Consider the following 23970-nt stretch of genomic DNA (forward strand, 5'->3'; position numbering starts at 1 on the left):
ATGGAAAAAAGAGTCGTAATTACAACTAGCAATGATGAGATGAGCTCACACCGTGAGCATTCATTCGAAGATATTAATGAGATGGATAACGTTTCTGCTAGATTCGGAGGAAAGAGAAAAGTCTTCTTTTTATCACCAAAAAATAAAACCATCTTCTTCAATACTAATCACGCTTCAGCAATACAAACTGAAAATGCTGAGTCATCAAGAAAATTCAACAGCAATGATGAACCAAAGCAAAGAAAGAAACCAGGAAAAAAAAGGAATACAGGCCTAAAGCCCACTATTCCTAGCCTAATTGTAAAACCAACCCAATCGAACCCTCTTGATGACCAACACAAAGAAGGTGATCTTACTATTGATCTGGGCCACCTATCTATTATAAACCCACAACTTCATATTCAATTTGAAGACCACTCGGACTCCAGACCAGATATTGTCAAGGCAACACAAGACACAGATCATCAAAAGCATAAGGCACAAATTGCAAATATAAAAGATCCTCAAGAAAATGTTTTGCCGAAAACTTCTCCTGAGGATGACATAATGATCAAAGAAGAAGAAGATGATTTCAAGGTCAAACTAATCCAGTGGCTTAAAGAAAACAACCTGAAATTGGCTACCACAATAAATGATCCTGCTCAACAGAAGGTCGCAAAAACTGCTTCTGATCAGGTTGGAATTGAGGATGAACGGGTTAAAGAAAATGAGGGAAATAAGTCCTTCAAATGAAAGTTCTACAATGGAATGTAAGGGGTTTATGTTCTCCCCTAAAAAGAGTTCTTATCAATAAAGTTATTTCCAACTATGACCCTGATTTCGTTATCATTACAGAAACTAAAATGTCTCAAGTTAGAAGGTCGATCATCAATTCTATCTGGAATTTAAAATGCGTAAACTTCATTTATAAAAGCTCTGAAGGAAATTTGGGTGGCATTTTAATTTTATGGAAGGATATGAAACAGAAGCTGGTCAATCACTTCGAAGGCTACTACTCCATCACGACAAACTTCTCCAATCAATTCCTTCCTCTTTGGTCTCTCTCTAGTGTTTACGGTACAGCTAAAAGAAGACAGAGATCTGTTTTTTTGGAATGAGCTGAATGATATCTCCTTTAAGTGCCATTCTGGATGGCTTATAGGAGGTGATTTCAACGTTATTAGATGGAGAGAGGAATCCAGCTCAAAGAATCCAGCGAGTTTCAGCATGAACAAATTCAACGGGTTTATCCTTAAGAATAATTTGATTGACCTTTCACTTATCAACAACAAATTCACATGGTCAAATTTAAGGATAAACCCAATCCTCTCAAGACTCAACCGTTTCTTATATAACTCTACTTGGGAGCAAACTTTCAATCCTCATTATACAAAAACTCTTTCTAGAACAACTTCAGACCATTTTCCTATGGCTCTTGAATCCTCTGAGATCAAATAAGATCCTTCATCTTTTCGAATAAACAACTTTTACCTGAATGACGTTGAATTAAAAGACAAAATGAAGAATTGGTGGTCCAATACCACCAATGAGGGCTATCCGGGTTTTGCTTTCATGTAAAGGCTTAAACAGCTTGCTTCCAAAATCAGAGTTTGGCAAAAGGAAAAGTTTGTGTCCTAAAAAACACAAAAACAAGCCATTATCGATGAAATCAATGTCATTGACCAATTAGAAGCCCAAAATTCTATCAACAACATGCTCAATGATAAGAGAAAGGTTCTTAAAGCTGATCTAACAGAATTGGAAAGAAAAGAAGCTTCATATTCATCTCAAAGAGCAAAAAAACTTTGGATCAAAGAAGGGAATGAAAATTCAGGCTTTTTCCATAGAGTATGCTCAGTCCAACAAAAGAGAAACTTAATTTCAAAAGTCATAGATGACAAAGGGATTGAACACACTTCCAATTACTCTATTGCAGAAACTTTTATGTCGCATTTTGATAAAATCTACAATAGTCCTACCACATCTAAATTTCTTATTGATAATTTGGATTGGAGGTCAATTAACAACAATCACCACCTCTTTATGTGCTGTTTTTGAAGAAGATGAAATAAAAAAAGCCATCTTCTGTTTCAGCAACAACAAAGCCCCTGGTCCCGATGGTTTCTCAATGGCTTTCTACAAAAAATTCTGGCACCTCCTCAAGTCTGATATCCTAACTTTGTGCAGGAATTTCCATTCAAAAGCTAGCATCAATAAGGCTATGAACAACACTTTCATTGCCCTTATAGCTAAAATATCTAGCAGTGAGAGCCCCACAAACTACAGGCCCATCAGCCTAACAACCTCCATCTATGAAATTATTGCAAAAATGTTGGCTGATAGACTAAAGCTTACTCTTCCAGAAACCATTGCAGAAAGCCAACTAGCTTTTGTTAGAGGGAGACAAATCACGGATGCCATTCTAATGGCAAATGAGATTTTCGACTACTGGAAACTTAAAAAGATAAAGGGTTTTGTTTTAAAGCTGGATATCGAAAAAGCCATTGACACAATCAGCTGGGATTTCATTGATAGCTTATGAAGAAAAACTACCCTGAGAAATGGAGAAGTTGGATAAGGGCTAGTGTTAGAAGTGTACAATACTCCGTGCTTATCAACGACAAACCCATGACAAGATTAAACCAAACAAAGATATCATACATGGAGACTTGATCTCCCCTTTTATCTTTATCTTGGCCATGGACTACCTAAGTAGCCTTCTTTTCTTCCTCCAAGATAAAAAGGTCATCAAAGGGGTGGTGATTAATGGAAAATCTATCACTAACCACATCCTCTTTGCGGATGACATTCTTATTTTTACCAAAGATGATGACTCCTCAGTCTATCTCCAAATGGCTATCTCGCTATTTGAAAAAGCTTCAGGTCTTAAAATAAATCGCAAAAAGTCATCGCTTTCACCCATAAATGTCCACTTAGACATGGTGAAGACTATCACAACCTCTTAGGTCATCTCCCTTCATCATTTTCCCATCAACTACCTTGGTGTCCCCTTGGGGAAAAACCCCGAAACAAAAGTTTTTGGGATCCTATCATTGGCAAAATCCACAAGAATCCCAACATACCAGTTATCAACATATCTCCAAAGGAGGCAAACTAACACTCCTCAAAGCTTCACTATCAAGTATCCCAACATACCAGTTATCAGTTTTCAAAGCTCCTGCCTCTGTCTACAAGGAAATTGAAAAGCATTGGAGAAATTTCCTCTGGAAAAACAACAAGGAATCCTCAATTTCACACATCATCAACTGGATTGAAGTGACTAGTCCTAAAGACAAATGGGGCCTTGGCATTACCCCTATACGGGACATAAATTTTGCAATACTTTGCAAATGGCTGGCGTTTTCAAAATGAACAACAGGCTCTTTGGAGAAAATTAATCTTAGCTAAATACCAAGTTACTCATATTGGGGATATTCCAAAAACCTGCAAACACAGTAGCACAAATGCGCCCTTGAACTCAATTACGAAAGGGTTGGAGTGGTACGATAGGAATTACTATTAGAAAATAAACAATGGTGGGAACATTTCTTTCTGGTTTGCAAATTGGTCTAACAGCAGCCCTCTTTATAAAGCGTTCCCGAGATTATTTGCACTAGCTATCAATAAAGAGGCTACAATTATGGATAGATGGGATGACAGAAACAAAATTTGGACTCTAGATCACAGAAGACCCCTAAATGATAGACAAAAAATAATCTGGGATAGCATCCACTCCTCTCTTAATATCCCAAATCAATCTATGGGAGAAGGAAATTAGCCTAAATGGAATTTAAACAAAGACAATTCATTCTCAATTGCTTCTATCAAACATACCTTGGCCGCAGACAGGGTTTCGATGCAGCAATCTGATGGATCTCGCCAACTCTTCTCATCCATATGGAAGTCCACGCTACCGAAGAACATCAAGTTCTTCCTTTGGTCCCTCTTCCACAAAAAAAAAAAAAAAAAATCAATTCGGTAGACGTCCTTCAGAAAAAGCTCCGAAATCATTGCCTTGCCAAGCGTCTGCATCCTTTGTATGGAAAATGGAGAGGATTTGGACCACCTGTTTCTAAATTGCAAAATCACCTCCCACCTTTGGCAAAAAATTTGCTATCTGATTTTTGAAAATATCGACAGAAACAACCTTCATTCCCTTGGTATTTCTCTCTGCTCCCATAAATCCACTAACATACATAACGTCATCATTCTTAGTAGAGGAGCAGCTCTTCTTTGGTCCATTTGGAAAGAAAGGAACAATAGAACTTTCAAGGGCAAGCAAAATTCAACTATCAATATTTGGAAAAATATTTGCAATTTAATAGGGCTTTGGTCTAGTAGGAACAAACTTCTTTCAGATTACTCTCCGACACAAATTGCCCTAAACTTTCAGGCTTTCTTTAATTAAGATCTTGTTCAATGTATCAAGTCGTAGGGCTTTTCTCTAGCCCTTGCCTTGTATCGACTCTTTATCTCTAATATAATTGGTTGCTATTTAGCCCCTCTGTAGGTGGCTTCATATAGTCTCATGCTGTTTTTTGCTTAAAAAAAAATTACTAACTGAGTCCACTTATCAGTTATTGGTATCACTAAAATAATAACACAATTTCAAGTCTAAGTTCCAATCCAAGGCAACAACATTTTGGAAGTATAACAAAATTTCATTAATAGCCTTAACTCTAGTTTTTGCTCGAATTGACAACTCCATTGTGAACTGAGAAAATGTAGGGTTTTTCTTAATAGTGTGGACAAGGTTAACAAGTTCAGACTCCACCTTGTCTAAGAATTAGCTTTTACTGGAGCTAGATACATAGTAAAGGCAAAGTTTCCTGACCCTAAAAAAAAAGTAATAGGCACCTACAATATAACAAATAAGAAAACATGCTTATAAAATTAACTTCAACAAATGCCAGCAAGAGACATATATTAAATTACTTATAATCATAGCAACAAAAATAGAAAGCACATGGGAAATCTCTTCTATAATCACCTATAGGTGTTTAGGGAGTTCCCTTCTATTTCATTTATTCAATGAAGTGTTCCTTCTTGAAAAAAAGAAACATATATTGCACATGCACTCTAAGTTCCAAAGAACATATTTGATAGTAATTCTAAAACTTTATTGGCAAAATGATATATGGAGAGTTAAGATAAGTAATGGTATGGTCTACATACCTTCACTTTTCCTTCATTTATCCTTAAGAGTTGCATCAAGTTAGTAAGCACATTATCGAAGTGATATTACCATAATCAAATAAAACCAGTGAAAAAGTCAAGAAATCATCTGTAGTCAAACCAACATTGACCAATTTCGAGGGAAACTGAAAATAAAAGGTCTAACACCTTGTCAAACTTGTTTAGCAAAGAAAATGACAATTTTAATTTGCTAAAAATGTACAACCACCCTAAAAATGAACCTCAAATTATACCACAACTTTCCAAAATGTTACCACCCACCCACATACGCACACACTCCCAATACATTGGCTCAAATAATCATAATTATCTCCTCAAGATCATGATTCCCTTTCCACTAGCAACCAAACAGAATTATATAAATTCAAAGATCACGACATTTTCAAGGCCCTAAAAATGCTTCTTCAAACAATTATTAATATTGGAAACGGTCAACAAAACTAAATAGAAGAAATACCTCGAAGATCAAGCTCCACAACAAAAGCTTTTTCATGGAGTTCATTAAATATACGTTTGGCACCCAAGCAATATCTTTCAGAAAAATAAAACAACAGTAGAATATTAGTCGCTCGATAATATTAGAAAGGAACAGTGAGGAAGGACAAAAGTATGAGGAAGGAAATGTTGAAAGATCGAATTGTGAGATCACTTCTATGGATGTAAAAGTTTGCTTAAGTCATAAATTATACTTGGAAAAGTTGTGAGCTTTTTGCAATCCGTAATGGTCAGATCTTTGATGCTGATAAGATATCTAATTGTTGAAGATAACTTTGTTATAAAACTACTATAAAACCACAAATCTTCTATACTAGACTTCATTTCTTCATTGAAATTAATAAAACTCAAGTATTGAAAGAAATACTTTAAATGCTCAATTTCCAATGGAGCTTTGTGGCAATTTGAGTTGAATAAAATTCTTCATTGAGTAGTTTGAACGAAATGATGAAAAAGGCAACTCAGACCAACTCATCCACCTTAAACTATTAGGTAGAAAATCAAGAGTACTAATTTTTGAAGATCTGACATTTTTAACTTTGAGTACAACTGAGTTCTTTACTTTTCTAAAAGCATTTGAATCAATGTCTAACTTTGTCAGTTTAGGAAATTCTAACTTTATGGCTTTAATTGCTCTTGCTTCCTACAAATGATACAGAAACAAACATTCCAATCAAATTACAGATATATACATAACAAAGGGAGGTTCTATATCAATTCAATCAAAATTCAATCAAGAATGAGAAGTTTCACACAAATAAATAAAATTAGAAGTTAGAAGTTTCACACAAACCGGAGACCCAGAGACCTACATATCGAACACCCCACTGCAAACCCAAGAAGAACCTACGGCTAAAAAAGAACACATATGACTGAAACTCACTAGAAAACCACTCTAATCTGCTGCCAAACCTCTTAAACCTTGAAGCCAAACAAATGCTGGAAGGGTCTGCTTAGAATGCCATCAAACCCACGCCAACGTCAGACACCGGTGCTCTCTCTTCATGTTGGAACACCGATAAAACGTCGATAAAACGCCGAAAAGTTGTCAAACACATCGAAAAAGCTTGCTCGATCCGACCACTTAGCTGACGTCAATACTTTGACGTCTTTTTCTCCGTCAGCTACCTCAGGTAACATTAATACTCAGTCCACCGGTGGCGAAGACGCTCACGAATTGTAGGGAAAAACTCTTACTCTCTCTCTCTCTATCATGATGTTGGGTGCACAACCCTCACCCTATCCTCCATCTCTTAATATATATATGAAGCCCTGAAAACATAAATGAGGAAAGAGATAAAAATTAAATTATTATCTTTAATGTCGGTTTTAGAAAAGTGGGTCTTTAATGTCGAGGATATGTTAATTTGGGTTTATGAATAGTATATAAGAAATAATACATTGTATATTTTATAAATGAAATGTTGTGTTTTCAATTTGTTAAATTGTTTTATATATTTTATTTTAAATATTCATATTATATGTAATAAATAATAAGTTATGTTTAAAACAATAGTGACTATGTATAAAGGGTAGTGTACTAAATATAATAAATTGAAGAACTTTGATTAGTGCAGTTGATGGAAATTTATGGAAAAATATGGAAATAAAATAATTGAACTAAAAACTAGAATATGAATATTTAAAATAAGAGTCTAAAACAACATACTAAAAGTCTAATAATAAGAAGGAAAAACTAGTTAAATAAGAAAAATTTGCATCTCTTTCGGTTATGACCAACATGTATATAATGCCCACATTTAACACATCTCTTGAACTCCATTTTAGAAGGAATTCTAATATTCTTTGGTCGACCAACTGAACATTTTACATTCAGTAAGAGGATGACAACTTCAATTTCTATATTATTGAATATATGCAGTAGTATATTTGTAACAAATCACAGAATATAAACGTATTATGCAATAGTATATATGTAAGACATCAAAGAAAATGCTAATCGAATCGAGAAAAAAATAAAGAAAACGATACGAAACATGAAGGGAAAAAAACTAAACTATATGTGTCACTAAATATATGTTATTGTATATATACAGATGTATATACTGATAACATCATCTGTGTATGCAGTGATATATAATGAAATTCAATTACAATTATGTATTATTAAATATATGCAGTAGTATATATGTAACAAATCATAGAACATAAATATGAATAAGATGTATGTATTTGATAAATCACATAATAGAAGTAGATTAAACAGTAGTATATAAATGTATAAACAATAGTATATAAATGTATATATTGTTCATGGAAACTGTACTAGAAAAATATATGAATAAGATGACCGGAACATACCGTAATTAAACAAAATATTAAGAACATGAAAAAAATAGGTGTTATGTATTATTGAATATATGCAATAGTATATATATATGTAACAAATCACCTAATATAAATGTATTATTCAGTGGTATACCATAGTATATACGAATGACGAGACATTTAATAAAAAAATCTATGCCCAACATGACAGGAAGATGAACTGAACAATAAAAAATTAAACAAAATATGATGAACATGACCAGAATATGTTGTAAATAAAAAAAAAATATGCCAGACTTGAAAGGAATATATGATAAATATTATCAGAAGGTGCTGTAATTAAACAGAAAAATGAAAAATATATTAAGAACATGACCGGAAGATATTAAGAAGTTAATTTTAAGACGAAACAGAAGGAAAAAAGGCTATGAAAAAATAAGAAAAATGAAGGGAAAAAGAAGACTAACCGGATATTCTGAAGCAAATCGAAAGGGAAGAAGAAAGAACAAAATTTTTTTGAAATAGAAATCGGAGAAGAATTATAGCAGCGAAATTGCTAACGGGGAGAATAATACTTTTGTTTTGATGATGAAATTGAAATTTTTTAATTTGTAGAATAATTAGAAATATTAGTACCATATTATATAGTTATTTATACTATATTTAAAATGTATCCAAATTAAATTATATGCTAGTAATAAATACAAATATATAAGTATTAATAATTATGGAAGTTACAATTTATATAATAAATATAGTATTGGATAATTAAAGAAATTATTTTTTATGATTTTTGAAAATCATTATTATTAAAAATGATATGAAGGTTAAAATTCTCCTAGAAAACCACGATTTCTTACTTAAGATATTAATTGAAAATTTAGGACATTAGTAAAATATCAATGTTAAAGGTAGTGATTTCTCTAAATCTTTCTTATTAATAAAATCCTCTGGTGGGCTTTATGAGTTTGGGTTTGGTTGATCGGTTGATCCATAGATTAGATCTACGGGCTCAGCCATATAGATTTGTGTCTTATTTAACATTTGACTTATGTTAAGTCTAATTTTGGACTCAATTGAACTTTAGCTCAAATAAATAATATTTAATTTAATTAAAATAATTAACTTGATCCAACGGTCTTGATGAAAATACATAGCGTCATAAAAAATGGCCAAATATATTTTTTCAATTTTAATTTGAAACACAAGTCAACTTTCAATTAGTCCTAAATTCAATTATTTATACTTTCGTAATTAATTTGATAAATGGCATGACAATTTGTGATTGATTCAAAATTTCTCATTTAACAGTTTCATTATGACATAATACTTTTCCATTTCTTCTTTTACCTCACTTTTTCAATAACCTATTAATCCTTTACTTTTAATTTTCAATCTCTAGAAGTTTCTTCATTTGTCCTTTTTTTTTCCTCCTTTTTTTAAATATTAGATTTAGAATTCTAAATAAATAAGATGAACTCTCCCATTGCAAGCTCAAAACATAAATATAAAAAAATATAAATATTTAAATAGTCGATTTCTTTAAAATTCTCTTGAGTTGGAAAAGAACCAAGTTGTAAATGCACTAATACAGATACCTTCAACTTTTTCATAGGGTCTTTTAAAAAATATAACAAAACGACAAAATATTTACACTGTATAGAACAATTTCGAAAACAGAAAAAGCCCACAGGTCCACAATGAAAAATACCAAAAGTGCCTCGTCAACCACGCCGTCAACAGCGCGCGTAATATATTTAGTACATGGTCATTTAGATTTGGTTACACGATTCTTTAGATTTGGCCATTTAGATCTGACTAGATTTGATTGTTTAGATTTGGTTATCCCAAATCTAAACAAATTTGTTTTTCAAAATTTGGTACACGATCGTTTAGATTTGACTAAATGAATTTTTTCAAGATTCTTTTGGTACACGATCGTTTAGATTTGTTTAGAAAATCGTTTATTTTTTAAGATTCTTTGGTACGCGATCATTTAGATTTGTTACACCATCGTTTATTTTTTTTACATGATCGTTTAGATTTGGCTACTTCAATCTAAACGAATTTTTTCAAGATTCTTTATACACGATCTTTTAGATTTTGTTACCCTAATCTAAACATCGTAAAAAATAGAAGGAAAAGAAGAACGACGATGGAAAGAAATCGCAGCGAAAAAAAGAGAGAAAGATGATAGAAAAAATCAGTTTGGTTACCTAAATCTAAACGACGTAAAAAAGAAAAAGAAAAAGAAGAAATACGATGGAAAGAAATCACAGCAGAAAGAAAAAAAAAAGAAAAGAAGAAAGACGATAGAAAGAAATTGCAGCGAACAGGAAAAAGACGGAAGGGCAAACCTGAAATATTTAAAAAATGGCTAACTTCATGAGCTTTGTTACATGGACCATAAATATTTTAGTCGTTTATTATATTTATGAAAATTTCTCTTTTTCATATGTACAACTTACACCAATTTTATTAACAACCAAATTCACGTTAGAAAGTAGGAAGTTCCACAAAATCACCAAAGCCTCAAAATCAAACTTTTTCCTCAAAATTATAAAATTAAAAAAATTAAAAAATACTGACAAAAGGAAACGTTGATCATGGAGAGCCTTCTTAACCAATCACAAGAATTTGTTTTTTCAAAAATGATAAATTTAACAAAATATTTATAGAATATAGCAAATTTTCAGATTCTATCAATGATTGATATTGATAGACACTGATATGCTTCTTTCTATCAGTCATATTGATAGATAGTAATAGAAGTCTATCAGTGTTTATCATTGATAGAATCCAAAATTTTGCTATGTATGGTAAATATTTTAGTTTATTTTACTATATTTAAAAATGTCGCAGAAGTAAAAACTTGTGATACAAAATGTATCAAAAAGAATTTGCATCATTAAAATATTTTTCGTTGGGTTTTATATACTAAAACTCGCAACTTGTGAATATTAAACTGTTTTCTTGTTCAATAAAGTTATTATTGAGATATTGTTCATTAAATTGTTCTTGAACAAAAGATTGCTCGTTTTATAAACTCAGAAACCAATAAACTAAGGTTCATTGACTATTAGATGAGTACTTAAACTTTATGTAGTGACATAAATGTGGATTAAGTTCAAGTAGATAGTCTAAATGGCCTATAGTATAGGGACAGTCACACCCTGCCCCACATGCAACCCAACTCGCCATGCGAGATGCAAAGTAACTTAGGGTATTTCTGACACGTTAAACGCCAAAGAAACTTAGCTTGAGGTCCTTAAGCTTTCCTTAATTGCCTAGTAGCTTTTTCTTGACTTAACTTGTAACTTAAAAATAAACCTTAGGCAATGTACAAACTTAACACAATTCGAAATAACTAAACTTCAAACTTTTATTACTTAAATCAAACGTTTACAACACTTAGCAAAATTACATAAAACAATATTTAAACTTTAAAGCTAAATGACTGGCAGCTCTTCTCGTCTAGCAAGTTTTTCATCATTTCCTTACTTTAGCCTTAACATCTAACACCTAGAAGGTAAAACTTTAAAACATATCAAAAGACTTAGTGAGGTTTTAAGAAATGTTTTTGTGAAATATCTTTCATAAACATCATTGTTCAATTCAAACCGCTTAAACCCATATTTTGACATAAATAAATCATTTCGCATAACACATACATTTCATATAAACACACATTAGTCTATAGTTATTCCTTTCGTCAAGAACTTGAATCATTCTCTACGCAAAGATTCATCATCTCGTGTTTAGACTACTGAGATGACCTTTTCATCAACAGCATCCGAGAATATCCTAATTCATTTCTTGTTGCTTAGGACGAAGCGTTATACACATATTTTATGTATTGTCCTGTCTTATTCCACCATGCACGCCTTTTATACATGGTTGCCTTTACTCTTTATGTGCATATAACAGTTAGCTTATTGATAGGAAGAAGATTAATGGTTTGAAAACAATTTCATAAATCATTTGATTCACATAAACATACTTAAAAACATAGTGTAAGCTTTTCACAGGAATCTCTTTGGAAATATTGATATTAAAATCATCATTTCAAATAAATAAAGACATTAAAAAGAAAGCTTTTAACATAAAATCACTTTAAAGAAAATATTCACAAACTTAGAAACTTAGACTCCAAATGCTTCTCTTCTTCTTCTTCTCGCATAATCACTTCAGCAGCACTTCAACACTTTAATTTTCTTTTCAAAATTCAGAGTAATAATACTTAATAATATGGTTGAAGACTCCTATTTACAATAATCCCAAATCAGCTTAGTCACCTTTAAACTCTTGTCAGCTTGCCACCTCCTACTCTTAGTGATACACGTGTGAATCTTATGTTTAGCTTAAACATACTTAGCTTAAACTTCTACACATGGCCCATTAAGTAAACTTAGGAAAATTATGGGAAATTTCCTTACTCCTCACCTAGTCTGTCAACTCGTGAAAAATCTTAATCACATGCTAACATTTAATCTTCAAAAGTCTTGTCATATAACCCTTCTCGCAAACTAACTCAATTGCAAACCTCTTCTCAAGTAGCCTTGCTTCAACGCCAAAATTAACTTCTCTTCACATTCTTTCATCTAAAATGCCTACTTTTCATACTTAACCAAAATCTAACCTCGTAAGTTAGGTACGGGTCCCACAAAAATAGTGTTTGATGCCATATTCTGGAGACACTATGGATATAACCCACTTTGTATTTAGTATAAGCAATGTGATCCCAAATCGTTTATGTAGAGACATGCGAGTGAGGGTGTCTTATGTAAAAAGAGTTTGCAAAAGACCATACCATAAAATAGTCACTTTTACGTTATAACAATGTTTACTATTTAAAACTGATTATTTCAGTTTTGAGGATGTAAGTAACTTGACCTTAATCCTGAGTTAACTATGAACTCCTATTTACTTGATATTATCCTTAGATTTGCACAGGTGAGGGCAACTCATCACCTCTAGCCCAATTGACCTCCCACTTCAAGGGTAGACTTAGTGGATAGTTGAGAACATAAAGTGCAAGATGGAACTCACTCTGATCCTACCCGTTTCTAGGAATAGTAGAGAGGTTGTTCTCTTAAGTGTTGATTTCAATTCTTGAACAAGGAGCTCCACCCTCTCATTGACCTTAAGAAGGACTCGATTTAATGAATGAAACCATAACTAATTGTTCATTAGAAGATCAGCTGAGGCTTAAAGAACAAGATGTAATTTCGGAGGTAAAACAATATTTTGACTAACCCAAAATTACGAACAATCTGTGAAGGGTTGACTTACAGATCATGGTTATATCAAGTGGACACAAATTATCTACAATGATGAGAGTTCAATTACAGGCAATAGTGAACAATCCAGTTAGTTAACGAATGTTGATTAACTAGGTTAAAAAAAAGTTTAGCTAGTTAATCTCATATTGTTAGAGCCCATGATTTGTAGGTCCATTATGTTGGAAAATTTAAATTGTTTGATTTGACATTGAAAATGTTTTGTTAATAATATTCAATATAATTAACAACATAGTATAGAGAGAGAAATAAGATTTAAATTCGAATAGGGATTCAGATTAGGTCAATCAAATTAATCGAGATTATTGAATAAAATAATAATTTAATATTGGATATTAGACAATAATTTATTAAATGGTTGAATTAATTAATTATTATTTTATTTTATAATATTATATTTTATAATTATATTGTAAGTTAATTAATTGGATTAATTAAATTACAAATTTCATAGGGGTCTTTTAAAAAATATAACAAAATGGAAAAATATTTACACTGTATAGAACAAATCCGAAAATGGAAAAAGCCTACAGGCCCAAAATGGAAAATACCAAAAATGCCTCGTGATTAATTGGCACTCATCGAGTGTAATATATTTGGTAAATAATTATTTAGATTTGGCTATTCTTTCCTATACGATCATTTAGATTTGATCGTTTAGATTTAGTTACTTAAATCTAAACGATTTTTTTCAAGATTCTTTGGTTTAGATTTGGCTTTTTTCTTTGTACACGATCATTTATATTTAATTGTTTATATTTAATCACTTAAATTTGGTTTACTAAATCTAAACGATTTTTTTTCAAGATTTTTTGGTACACGATCATTTAGATTCGGTGCGTGATCGTTTAAATTTGGGGAGCCAAATCTCAACGATTTTCTGGTATACAATCATTTAGATTTGATACACAATTGTATAGATTTGATCGTTTAAATCTAGATACCCAAATCTCAACGATTTTTTTTTTTCAAGATCTTTTTGTATATGATCTTTTATATTTATTATTTATATTTGGTACGCGATCGTTTAGATTTGATTGTTTATCATTTAGATTTGGTACATGATCGTTTATATTTAATCGTTTAAATTTGGCTACCCAAATCTAAACGATTTTTTAGGCACACAATTGTTTAGATTTGGCTATCCAATATTCCAACCATTTTCTTTCACGATGTTTTATATTTGATACATAATCTTAAACAATCAAATAAGAGTTTTAAAAATTGTAGAAGAAAAAAGATGGAAAGGAGAAAAAAATGTAGAAGAAAGAAGATGGAAAGGGAGGGTAAACGAAAATATTTAAAAAATTACAGAAAAAGAGAAAAAGATGAAAAGAAAAAAATTACAGAAAAGAAAAGAAGAAACACGATAAAAAGGAAGGACAAATATGTAATATTTTAAAAAAAAAGGTCAACTTATGAGTTTTTTATTTTGTTACCTGAATGATAAATATTTTGTCAATTTATTATATTTATGAAAACTAACGTTTAATGGGATTAATTATCAAAATAATGCTTTTTTTCAAACATATTACCAAAATAATGCTCTTTCAAAACTTATTACCAAAATGTTGCTTTTTTTTTTTTTAATTTTTTAATAGGGCGAGTCTTGAAGACTCGTGACCAAAGTGCCAGGAAAAGATGTCACGCCACGCCACACCAGAGAACACTGAGAAGAAGGATGGTCGCCTGAAAAAGGAGGAAAAGAAGGAGAAAAATGAAGGGTGGAGATTGGATGGTGGCAGAAAATCGTATGGTGTAGATGATTTTTCTAACCATTTAAATTGACCATTTTTCTTCTCTTCTTCACATATCCTCCATTCTTCTTCTCCTTCACGAAAAATTTCTCCCTTCTTCTTCTTCTCTCAACCTCCTCTCGGGTGTTGTAAAAAAGACTTGATCTTATCACATATCCTCCATTCTTTTTCTCCATCACAAATATATTTCCTCTTCCACAAATCTAGGTATGAAATTTATTTGTAAATGTAATTTTTATTTGAATATGTTATTGTATTATATTATCAGATTTTGTGTTATTTTCGAATTTATTTAACATGTATGTTTAGTTTACAAAAATCATTAACTTGATATTTTTATCCCCTAAAACAAAAGCAAGCATTAATCAAATACGATGGCACGTAGACTAAAATTAAATAAATTAGGATAACCCTTTTATGTTATTATTTTTAATTCATTTTAAAATGCATTTAGTTATGTAGAAATCAAACTTTCATGGTATAAAAGTTAAGTGTAAAAAAAAATTACAAGGAAAAAAAAACTATTTAAAAAGATTGATAGTTATTATTTATGGGCAAATAAAATGGAATATATTCTATAAATATGAGGAGTAATCGAAACAATCTTTACTATAAAATAAAGATATTGATTTTTTTAGAAATTTATATATCATTTAAAGCATGTCACATTTAAATTTATTTTCATAAAAAAAACGAACAAACATATAATATATTGATTTTTACACTTTATATTTTAATTTCTTATGCATGACTATGATTTTATTTCATGATATGAATCTTCCAAATTAAATAATATTGATAATCAAAAAAGAAAATCTTGGATATCAAATAAAACCATATTAAAAATATTTATTTTCTCCATGATACAATTGAAGGCTCTCACTTTTTACCACGGTGGTAGTAGTAGTAGTGGTGGTGGTAGTAGTAGTAGTAGTGGTGGTGGTGGTAGTAGTGGTAGTCGTCGTAGTGGTGGTAGTAGTCGTAGTGGTGGTAGTAGTAGTCGTCGTGGTGGTAGTCGTAGTCGTGGTCGTGGTCGTAGTCGTCGTGGTCGTCGTCGTGGTCGTGGTCGTCGTCGTGGTCGTCGTAGTCGTCGTCGTGGTGGTCGTCGTAGTCGTGGTGGTGGTCGTCGTAGTCGTGGTGGTGGTCGTAGTCGTGGTGGTGGTCGTAGTCGTGGTGGTCGTAGTCGTCGTGGTGTTGGTGGTCGTCGTAGTGGTGTTGGTGGTCGTCGTAGTGGTGATGGTGGTCGTCGTAGTGGTGTTGGTGGTGGTCGTAGTGGTGTTGGTGGTCGTCGTAGTGGTGTTGGTAGTCGTCGTAGTGGTGTTGGTCGTCGTCGTAGTGGTGTTAGTAGTAGTGTTAGTAGTAGTAGTAGTAGTAGTGTTAGTAGTAGTAGTAGTAGTAGTAATAATAGTAGTAATAATAATAATAATAATAATAATAAGAACAGCAACAACGATATTTGTATTATGGTGTTATATATAACTGGTTTTTTTTAAAGTGTCATATGTATATTATGTTTTGGTTTAATTTATATTATGATGTTGTGTTTTTTTTATAATAATTAATTATTTTTATTGTTTGTCTTTATTTCTATATAGAAAATGACAAACAAATATGTGTCATTTTTATTGTTTACAAATGGCCATATGATTAACGGTGTTGATGGGGTTGATTACGATCAACCTCCATGTGGAAATTTTAGCATAAATTGGAATAGTAGAATTGTGTTCGAACAATTCCTCCAAATGGTAGGATTATCACTTGGTGTAGATATGAGTTCAAGCTAGATAGAGATAATATATAGACACCCTAATTTAATCGCATCCGGAACAGTAAGGTTTATGTCATTCCCTATTTCAAACGAACAAGAAATGAACACCATGTTTTCAGTTGCACTGCCGTTTCCAAACATGGTGCATCTGTATGTGACTGTGAGTATGGTAGATACTGTCATAAACTTAAATGTAGAACCGAGATATGTTGAAGAATATGTTGATGTTGAGCCGGAGTCAGATGCACTACCAGTGTGCCATGAAGAAGAAATGGTAGCTACGAACGAATACACAGAGTTTAGAACAGAAACTGATGACGAATTTGAAGAGATGGATTTCGATGGTTGTGAATATGAAGTTCCATCTAATACATTCACTGATTTAGACATGAATGCAGTAGATGCCATTCAAGAACACGATCCAATTATAGTTCCAATGGTGACTGACAACACCAAATTGTACACCAAATTGTACACGGTATTCAACAAGCTGTTCCACGTGACTGTAATACTGAACCACTGTTGCACAACATTGACCTGAGGACTGCTGATTGGTCAGATAGAGTTGCTCATTTAGTGATGCGATGGCATAATCGCAGAAGGTTTACTGCTACGGGACCTCCAATTGAGCAGTTTGATATGGATGTAACTCAAGAATACACCCATTGGTACAAAAACATTAGCAAGCTCTATATCACCCAACTGGGAGCTGCTATGAGTCATCTGGTATACATTTAAAAATTGTATATTTGTTTTTAGTGTTAATTTATTTTCAATGATTTCTAATTCATTTTAATATTTTACAGAGATCAAACAATATTAGACTTCGGAATGTTGCAGATGATCCACAACAGGTTCTAAATATATGCAACGATAACGAGCAGTACATGGAGAACATCCACTATATGTACGATGTCCCTATTGTACCTGCTCCAGTTCAGAGGAGACGTCCTCTAGTGCAAGAGCCCGATCAATTGGAAGAAGTTGACCAACACGGGGAAGAAGTGCCTCCAATGACAGAGACACAAAGCGAACATAATTACGTTAGTCCAGTAATGATGATGCCAACATTTGAAACGACATATTATGATTCAGGAGTCGGTCAATCGTTAGACTTTGGAAGAGGATATTACAATTCAGAGGCAGGTCAATCATCAACGGACTTTGGGCAACAATACTATGATTAGGGAGCGATCCATCGTCTTCATACATGCATGGTCACGGGCGTGGTCGTGGAGAACATAATGAATATTTGTACTACGAAGTGCCTGCAGCGGTACTTGAACAATCAGATGAGCTACAACAACAAGAGAATGCAGCAGTACCCGAGCAATTAGATGAGCAACAACAACAAGAGAATCAGGAGGAAATACAACATCAGAGAGTTCAAAGTTGACGACGACAACCAGCTAGAAATCGTCGACGTCCAGGTTGTGGAACACATTGATTTTTTTTTTCTTTGAATGAAAATTGTTAAATTATTGTATTAAACATTTTGATTCATATTTAATTATTTTACAATCAAAAGTACTTACTACAAATTTACGGCCTCCAATTAATAGACAAATATATTTTAATTTTTTGTATGGTGAAGAGATGCATGCAGAGTATACCAGATCATCTAAGTTTATAATACGAAATCCAAAACGAGCCAAAAAAGAATTATAAATTTTCAAGGTTTTGATTAAATCCTAATTCTTCAAGATTTTCATTCACATGTTGAACGACAAATATATATTTTTCTATTGAATATATACATACGTAGGATTCAATTAATAATGATTTATAATTTTGACTTAATTGAATGAGCTAAATAATAGACACAACCCACTTGTTGAATGACAAAATAAAAGTTCTATTTATTCATTACAATCTTCCAAATATTAATTCCAACATACATACCAAATTTTCTACATTTTTCTAGCCGACTCTTGTGCAATTTTTTTTTAAATATATAAAGACTCGCCCTACTTGAAATTTTTTTTAAAAAAAATATAGAAGGGCGTCTTTGTTATTTTACATAGAGCGAGTCTTCGAGACTCGCCCTATTAATTAATTTTTTTTTAAAAAAAGGCAACAATTTGGTAATAAGTTTGCAAACAACCATATTTTGGTAATAAGTTTGCAAAATAACATTATTTTGGTTAATGGTCCCTTTTAATGTACCTAAATTAAAAAAAAAAATAACTCACAAATTTCTCAAAATTTTGTGGAAATGAGAGGAAAAAACGAAACTTACCCCAAATCAGAATTTGGAGGCCATAGAACTTTGAAATTTTGATAAAAGGTTTTCAACATGGTTGAAACTTCTAAATTTCCAATAGTATTTGTTTAGGAAAAAGTAAAAATTAGTTGATGGTAAAAAACGTAGCCTTACTTATTTATATAAATAAAAATAAAAATAAAATTTGGTTTGTAGTTTTTTTGTTATAAAAATGGAATTCTGGGTTTCCTCATGATCACAAATTTCAATATTCAACAGTCAACGGTCGACGGTCAAACTATTTGAATTTATACAATAAATAACCAGCTAAGCTTATCTAACCACCGCTCTTCCTCTCATTATTCCGTTTCTCTCTTCGCCCAACTAATCAATATCTTTCTTTTTTTACTTGTTTTTTTTTTTTTTTTTTTCCTTCTCTTTTTATCCTTTTTATCTTTTTTAATATAAAACAAAACTAATTTTGAGATCTCGGCAGACTTTGATTAGTATTAACGTGTTTCATTCATTTACAGTCTTGACTCGGTAATATTATAGCTTTATTCTATCTTTTTATATTTATATAATATTTTAATACAAAAATTATTGTAAATGTCATTTTGTTGAAAACATTTAAAAAAAATATAATAAAATTTAAGATTTTATGTATGATACTTTTATCAAGTCATGACAAATTTAATCCATGTTTATTGATAATAGAATTTAAAATTTTATTGTATGTTATAAATATTTTGATTCTATCTTATTATATTTAAAAATATTCTATCTCCTATTTTACTAAATTTAAGTTTTATTTATATATGTAAATCCCAGATAACTTCTTAAATTTTTAGTTTTATAAATAATAAATTTAAAATTGATAGGATGAATGTGAGATATATTTGTAAACCAAAGTCAATTAGCGGTTTTATAACTTATAATTTCTTTTTATTATTTTGTTTAGGTTTTAAATTCACCGAGAACAAAAATTGGGATCTAAATATCGGCCTTAGAAACTATAATCAACAATTTGTTAAAATACATTATTATCTTAACTTCACTTATTTACCATACTCATTGTTGAATGGTCTATCATACTGAGTTCTTACGCGTCACATGATTTTTTTTTTTTTTTTTTTTAAGAATAATGATTCTTTCAATTTTTGTTGCTCACTCTCCGTCGTTTTTTTTTTGTAACTAAAGTAGTAAGTTTATGTATCTTGAAATATATCTTTTTATACATTGAATATAAATAATTGAACCTTTCACCATCTCACATCAAAACTGATTGTACACTTTATTGTTAATTGATATTTGACTAACCTAATTTCGTTAATGAATAATATTTTTAGGAAAATTCTCATAAATATAACAAATTATATTTAATAATAAAGGTACGAAGTTAACCATTTTTTAAAAATATTCCAGATTTGTAATTCTTTTTATTTTATTGTATATGACGTATCAAATATAAAAATAGCTATTTTTTTCAAATGGTTGTTTGGTTTTTAAAGATAAAAAAATAGTTAAATCTAAACAATAGCAAGAATCTAATAGGGTATGAAAAGAATTTAGAAATTCGTATAGTAATTTCGTCAAGATCAAATAGTTTAAATTTTGGCAATCCAAATCTAAACACCAAATCTATACCTAGCCAAATTTAACATTTTTGATATTTTTTAGGGTGAGTGAGTGAGTTAAAAATTATTGTTTTATTTTTAGAATATTTAAAAAAAAAAGATCCCCATCTTCTTTTTATTTGAGAATCTTAATTTATTTCTTTTTAAATGACCTAATTGAAAATTTGGTAGCAATGAAGAATTTTACCATATATTGAACTCTCTCCGTATATATACACAATACACACAGGAAGATACGCAATTTAGGATTTGACTTGATGTTAGAAATAATTTATTTCGTCATTAATTCCCCTTTTTTGGGGCTAAATTATTTTCCCCTTTTTTGGGGTACTTATCAAAATTTGTCAACATTTTCGGTCGCTTAATATAAAAGAAAGGGAAAAAAAATAAAAATTAACCATTTTTTTGAAAATCCCGATCTCTCCTTCTCTTTCTCTCTCCTCCATTAACACGCACAACCCAACAAAAAAGCAGTCAAAGCTCAAAAAGCAGCTCAATTCTAAATTAGGGAGCCAGTTCTTTTTGATGAATTTCGAATTCATCAGCGTTGAATTTTGACCCGCGTAACAAATTTTCAATCTCTCTCTCTCTCTCCTCTTTCCGGTGATATATAAAGCCACCCCGTTCATTCCTTCATCAGCTCTATCAACAGGAACAAGGAAGAAGAAGTAGAACAGGATTTGTGTTTCAGCATTCGTCTTTTTTCTGGGTTTTCGTTTGATTTCTATTGCGAGGAAGCTGCAATGATCTTTTCATGGAGGAAAAACAAATTGGGGTTTCTTACAAAGTTGAAGAAACAACTTCCAGGTGTCGATTGCGGTTCCGAAATTGCGATTCCTTCACATTATATGTGTCCGATTTCGCTTGATTTGATGAAGGACCCTGTGATTTTGTCCACTGGGATTACTTACGATAGAGAGAGTATCGAGAAGTGGATTGATGGGGGAAATTTTTCATGTCCTGTGACGAAACAGGAATTGACTGTTTTCGACCTAATCCCTAATCATGCATTGAGGAGGTTGATCCAAGATTGGTGTGTTGCGAATCGGTCATACGGGATTGAGCGGATTCCGACCCCGCGGATTCCAGTCTCCCCGTATGAAGTTAAGGAGATTTGTTCGAGAATATCAATCGCGACTCAAAGAAGCGATTTGAAGAGGTGCAGTGAATTGATGGGTAAGATCAGGAATTGGGCCAAAGAGAGCGAGAGGAATCGGAGGTGTCTTGTAAATGGAGGAACTGGGGATGTTTTAGCAGCCTCGTTTGAGCATTTTGCTGGTGTTTCGATTGAGAAACATGTGGGTTTATTGGAGGAGATTTTATTGGTTTTGACTTGTATATTTCCAGTCGCCATTGAAGGCATATCTAAGCTTGGATCTGCGGGTTCTTTGAAATGCTTGGTTTCCTTCTTAATCGGTAAAGATCTCTCTCCCAAACAGAGCGCAGTTTTTGTTCTGAAAGAACTCTTGGCAGCTGATCGAAGATATGTTAATTCATTGGCTGCGATTGAAGGAGTATCTGAAGCTTTAGTTAGCATTATCAGGGATCCTCTTTGCCCCTCTAATACAAAATCATCCCTTACAGTCATTTTCTACATGATTTTACCATCAGATATTGGCGAGAAAATGGCATTGAAATTTGTGGAACTCGGCTTGGTCTCTCAGCTACTAGAATTTCTGGTAGATGCAGAGAAAAGTCTATGTGAGAAGGCTTTGGGAATTTTGGATGGAATTTGTGATTACAAACAAGGGAGAGAGAAGCTTTATAATAATGCACTAACTATTCCACTCTTAGTCAAGAAGATCCTAAGAGTTTCAGAGTTAGCCACTGAATATTCTCTGTCAATATTGTTGAAGCTCTGCAAGAGTGGTGAGAAGGGCGAGGATGAGGTGAGAGTTGAAGCAGCCCAACTGGGTGCTTTCCAGAAGATATTGGTTCTCTTGCAGGTTGGTTGTGGTGGTGACATGAAAGACAAGGTCACTGAGATGTTGAAATTATTGAATCTCTACAAAGATAGGCTAGATTGTATTGATTCGTCCATGCATTTTAAGTACTTGAAGAAATCATTTTGATTACTGTAAAAAACACAGATTTTTCTTTTGTTTAGATTGTGAGAAAATGTATATAGATACACAAACACACAGTTAAATTAGTGATTACTGATACGAGAAATTTATACTTATACTGGCTATCCTCAACCTGTCTCTTATAATTTTGTCAAAGTATGAGAAACTTGTGATTACAATAATATGAACATTTTCTAATCCCTCCTAACTTTTAGCTCCGATTATCGAGTTATAAACAACCACTATTCTCAATTAAATAATCACCAAAGACCTTGGGGTTTCTTTTCCTAAATCTAAATTATTTTCATGTGCCCTTGATTTTCTTCACGAGGTTCGTTTATCATGAGGAAATATCAGCAAGCTGGCTTGGTGGTTGAGGTATTCTATTTGGAGGTACATTTATCACGAGGAGTGTTTGATGGTTTTGAAACTATCCATTGACAGAATGTGGTTAAGACCAAGTGACCAACTAGGCCTTCAATTGTTGAGAGTGAGATTTCAAAGGATGTGGATGAGGATGACTTTATAGATGGTATTTGTGGTATCGAAGTTCTCCGAAATAGTTTGGCTTGAGACTTGGGATTTTCTCAGCCCTACAAGAAGGGCAGTCCAAAAATATATGAATAACTTTTAACTCAGACATTTATGCAGTGGACTTGGCTTTATGGGATTATGAGTGATGTCTTTCAACGTAGGGGAGCTTCTGTAGTTGTCTGCTCTGCACCAGATTGGAACATCAACAAGAAACATGAGTTAATCCTCCTTACTGGACTATGTTAAACAAAGTACACATTGTGTCTTGAAGTTCTGGAGGTTTCATATATCGTACTTTTTATTTCAAGTTTTTCCTTGATCTCATGTGGCCTGCGTCAATTTTCATTGTCTTATCGATACAAGCTCTTATTCTTACCTCTTATTTTGCATGCATGCGAATTATCAAGGGGCTATCTTCTTGAGCCTCTCCAACTCTTGGCTAATTCTAATGGGTTTCCTTTGAGATGCAGCCTTGGATGGCAGAAGAGACCAACCATAACTTGGAAAGGTTCAATCAGCAACTGCTTGGCCTCCCTTTAAGCATGTATAGAAGAGGAAGGGTAAAAGGGAGTTTTCAATCTAGACACTGGGTAGTTGAGGTGGTCTTAGGGCCTTAAGTGGCAGAGGGGAATGCTAGTATACATGTGGGTGTTTCGTGCTAATGTTAGCCATCTTGAACTTTGTGTTTATGTGGATGAACGTTTGTTCATTGTGGAGAGTACAACCTTCTTATTAGACTGAGTTTC

General features: G+C 32.3%; 3 protein-coding genes across 3 annotated transcripts; all 3 read left to right on the top strand.

The window, feature by feature from the left end:
• The first annotated feature begins 15876 nt into the window (after window positions 1-15876).
• Window positions 15877-16800, top strand: LOC107991514 (uncharacterized). Its single transcript, XM_017046569.2, has 2 exons — window positions 15877-16392; window positions 16612-16800. The coding sequence occupies exons 1-2, from the start codon at window positions 15877-15879 to the stop codon at window positions 16798-16800; spliced, it is 705 nt and encodes a 234-aa protein (XP_016902058.2).
• LOC127149667 (uncharacterized) lies at window positions 16622-18324 on the top strand. Its single transcript, XM_051085530.1, has 2 exons — window positions 16622-17510; window positions 17591-18324. Exons 1-2 carry the CDS (start codon window positions 17364-17366, stop codon window positions 17969-17971), a joined length of 528 nt encoding a protein of 175 aa, XP_050941487.1. The 5' UTR covers window positions 16622-17363; the 3' UTR covers window positions 17972-18324.
• A 2829-nt stretch (window positions 18325-21153) lies between these two features.
• On the top strand, window positions 21154-22806 carry LOC103496814 (U-box domain-containing protein 21-like). Its single transcript, XM_008458813.3, has one exon. It carries the CDS (start codon window positions 21368-21370, stop codon window positions 22694-22696), a length of 1329 nt encoding a protein of 442 aa, XP_008457035.1. The 5' UTR covers window positions 21154-21367; the 3' UTR covers window positions 22697-22806.
• Window positions 22807-23970: the final 1164 nt, after the last annotated feature.

Source organism: Cucumis melo, chromosome 6, assembly GCF_025177605.1.
Source record: "Cucumis melo cultivar AY chromosome 6, USDA_Cmelo_AY_1.0, whole genome shotgun sequence".
Lineage (NCBI taxonomy): Eukaryota > Viridiplantae > Streptophyta > Magnoliopsida > Cucurbitales > Cucurbitaceae > Cucumis > Cucumis melo.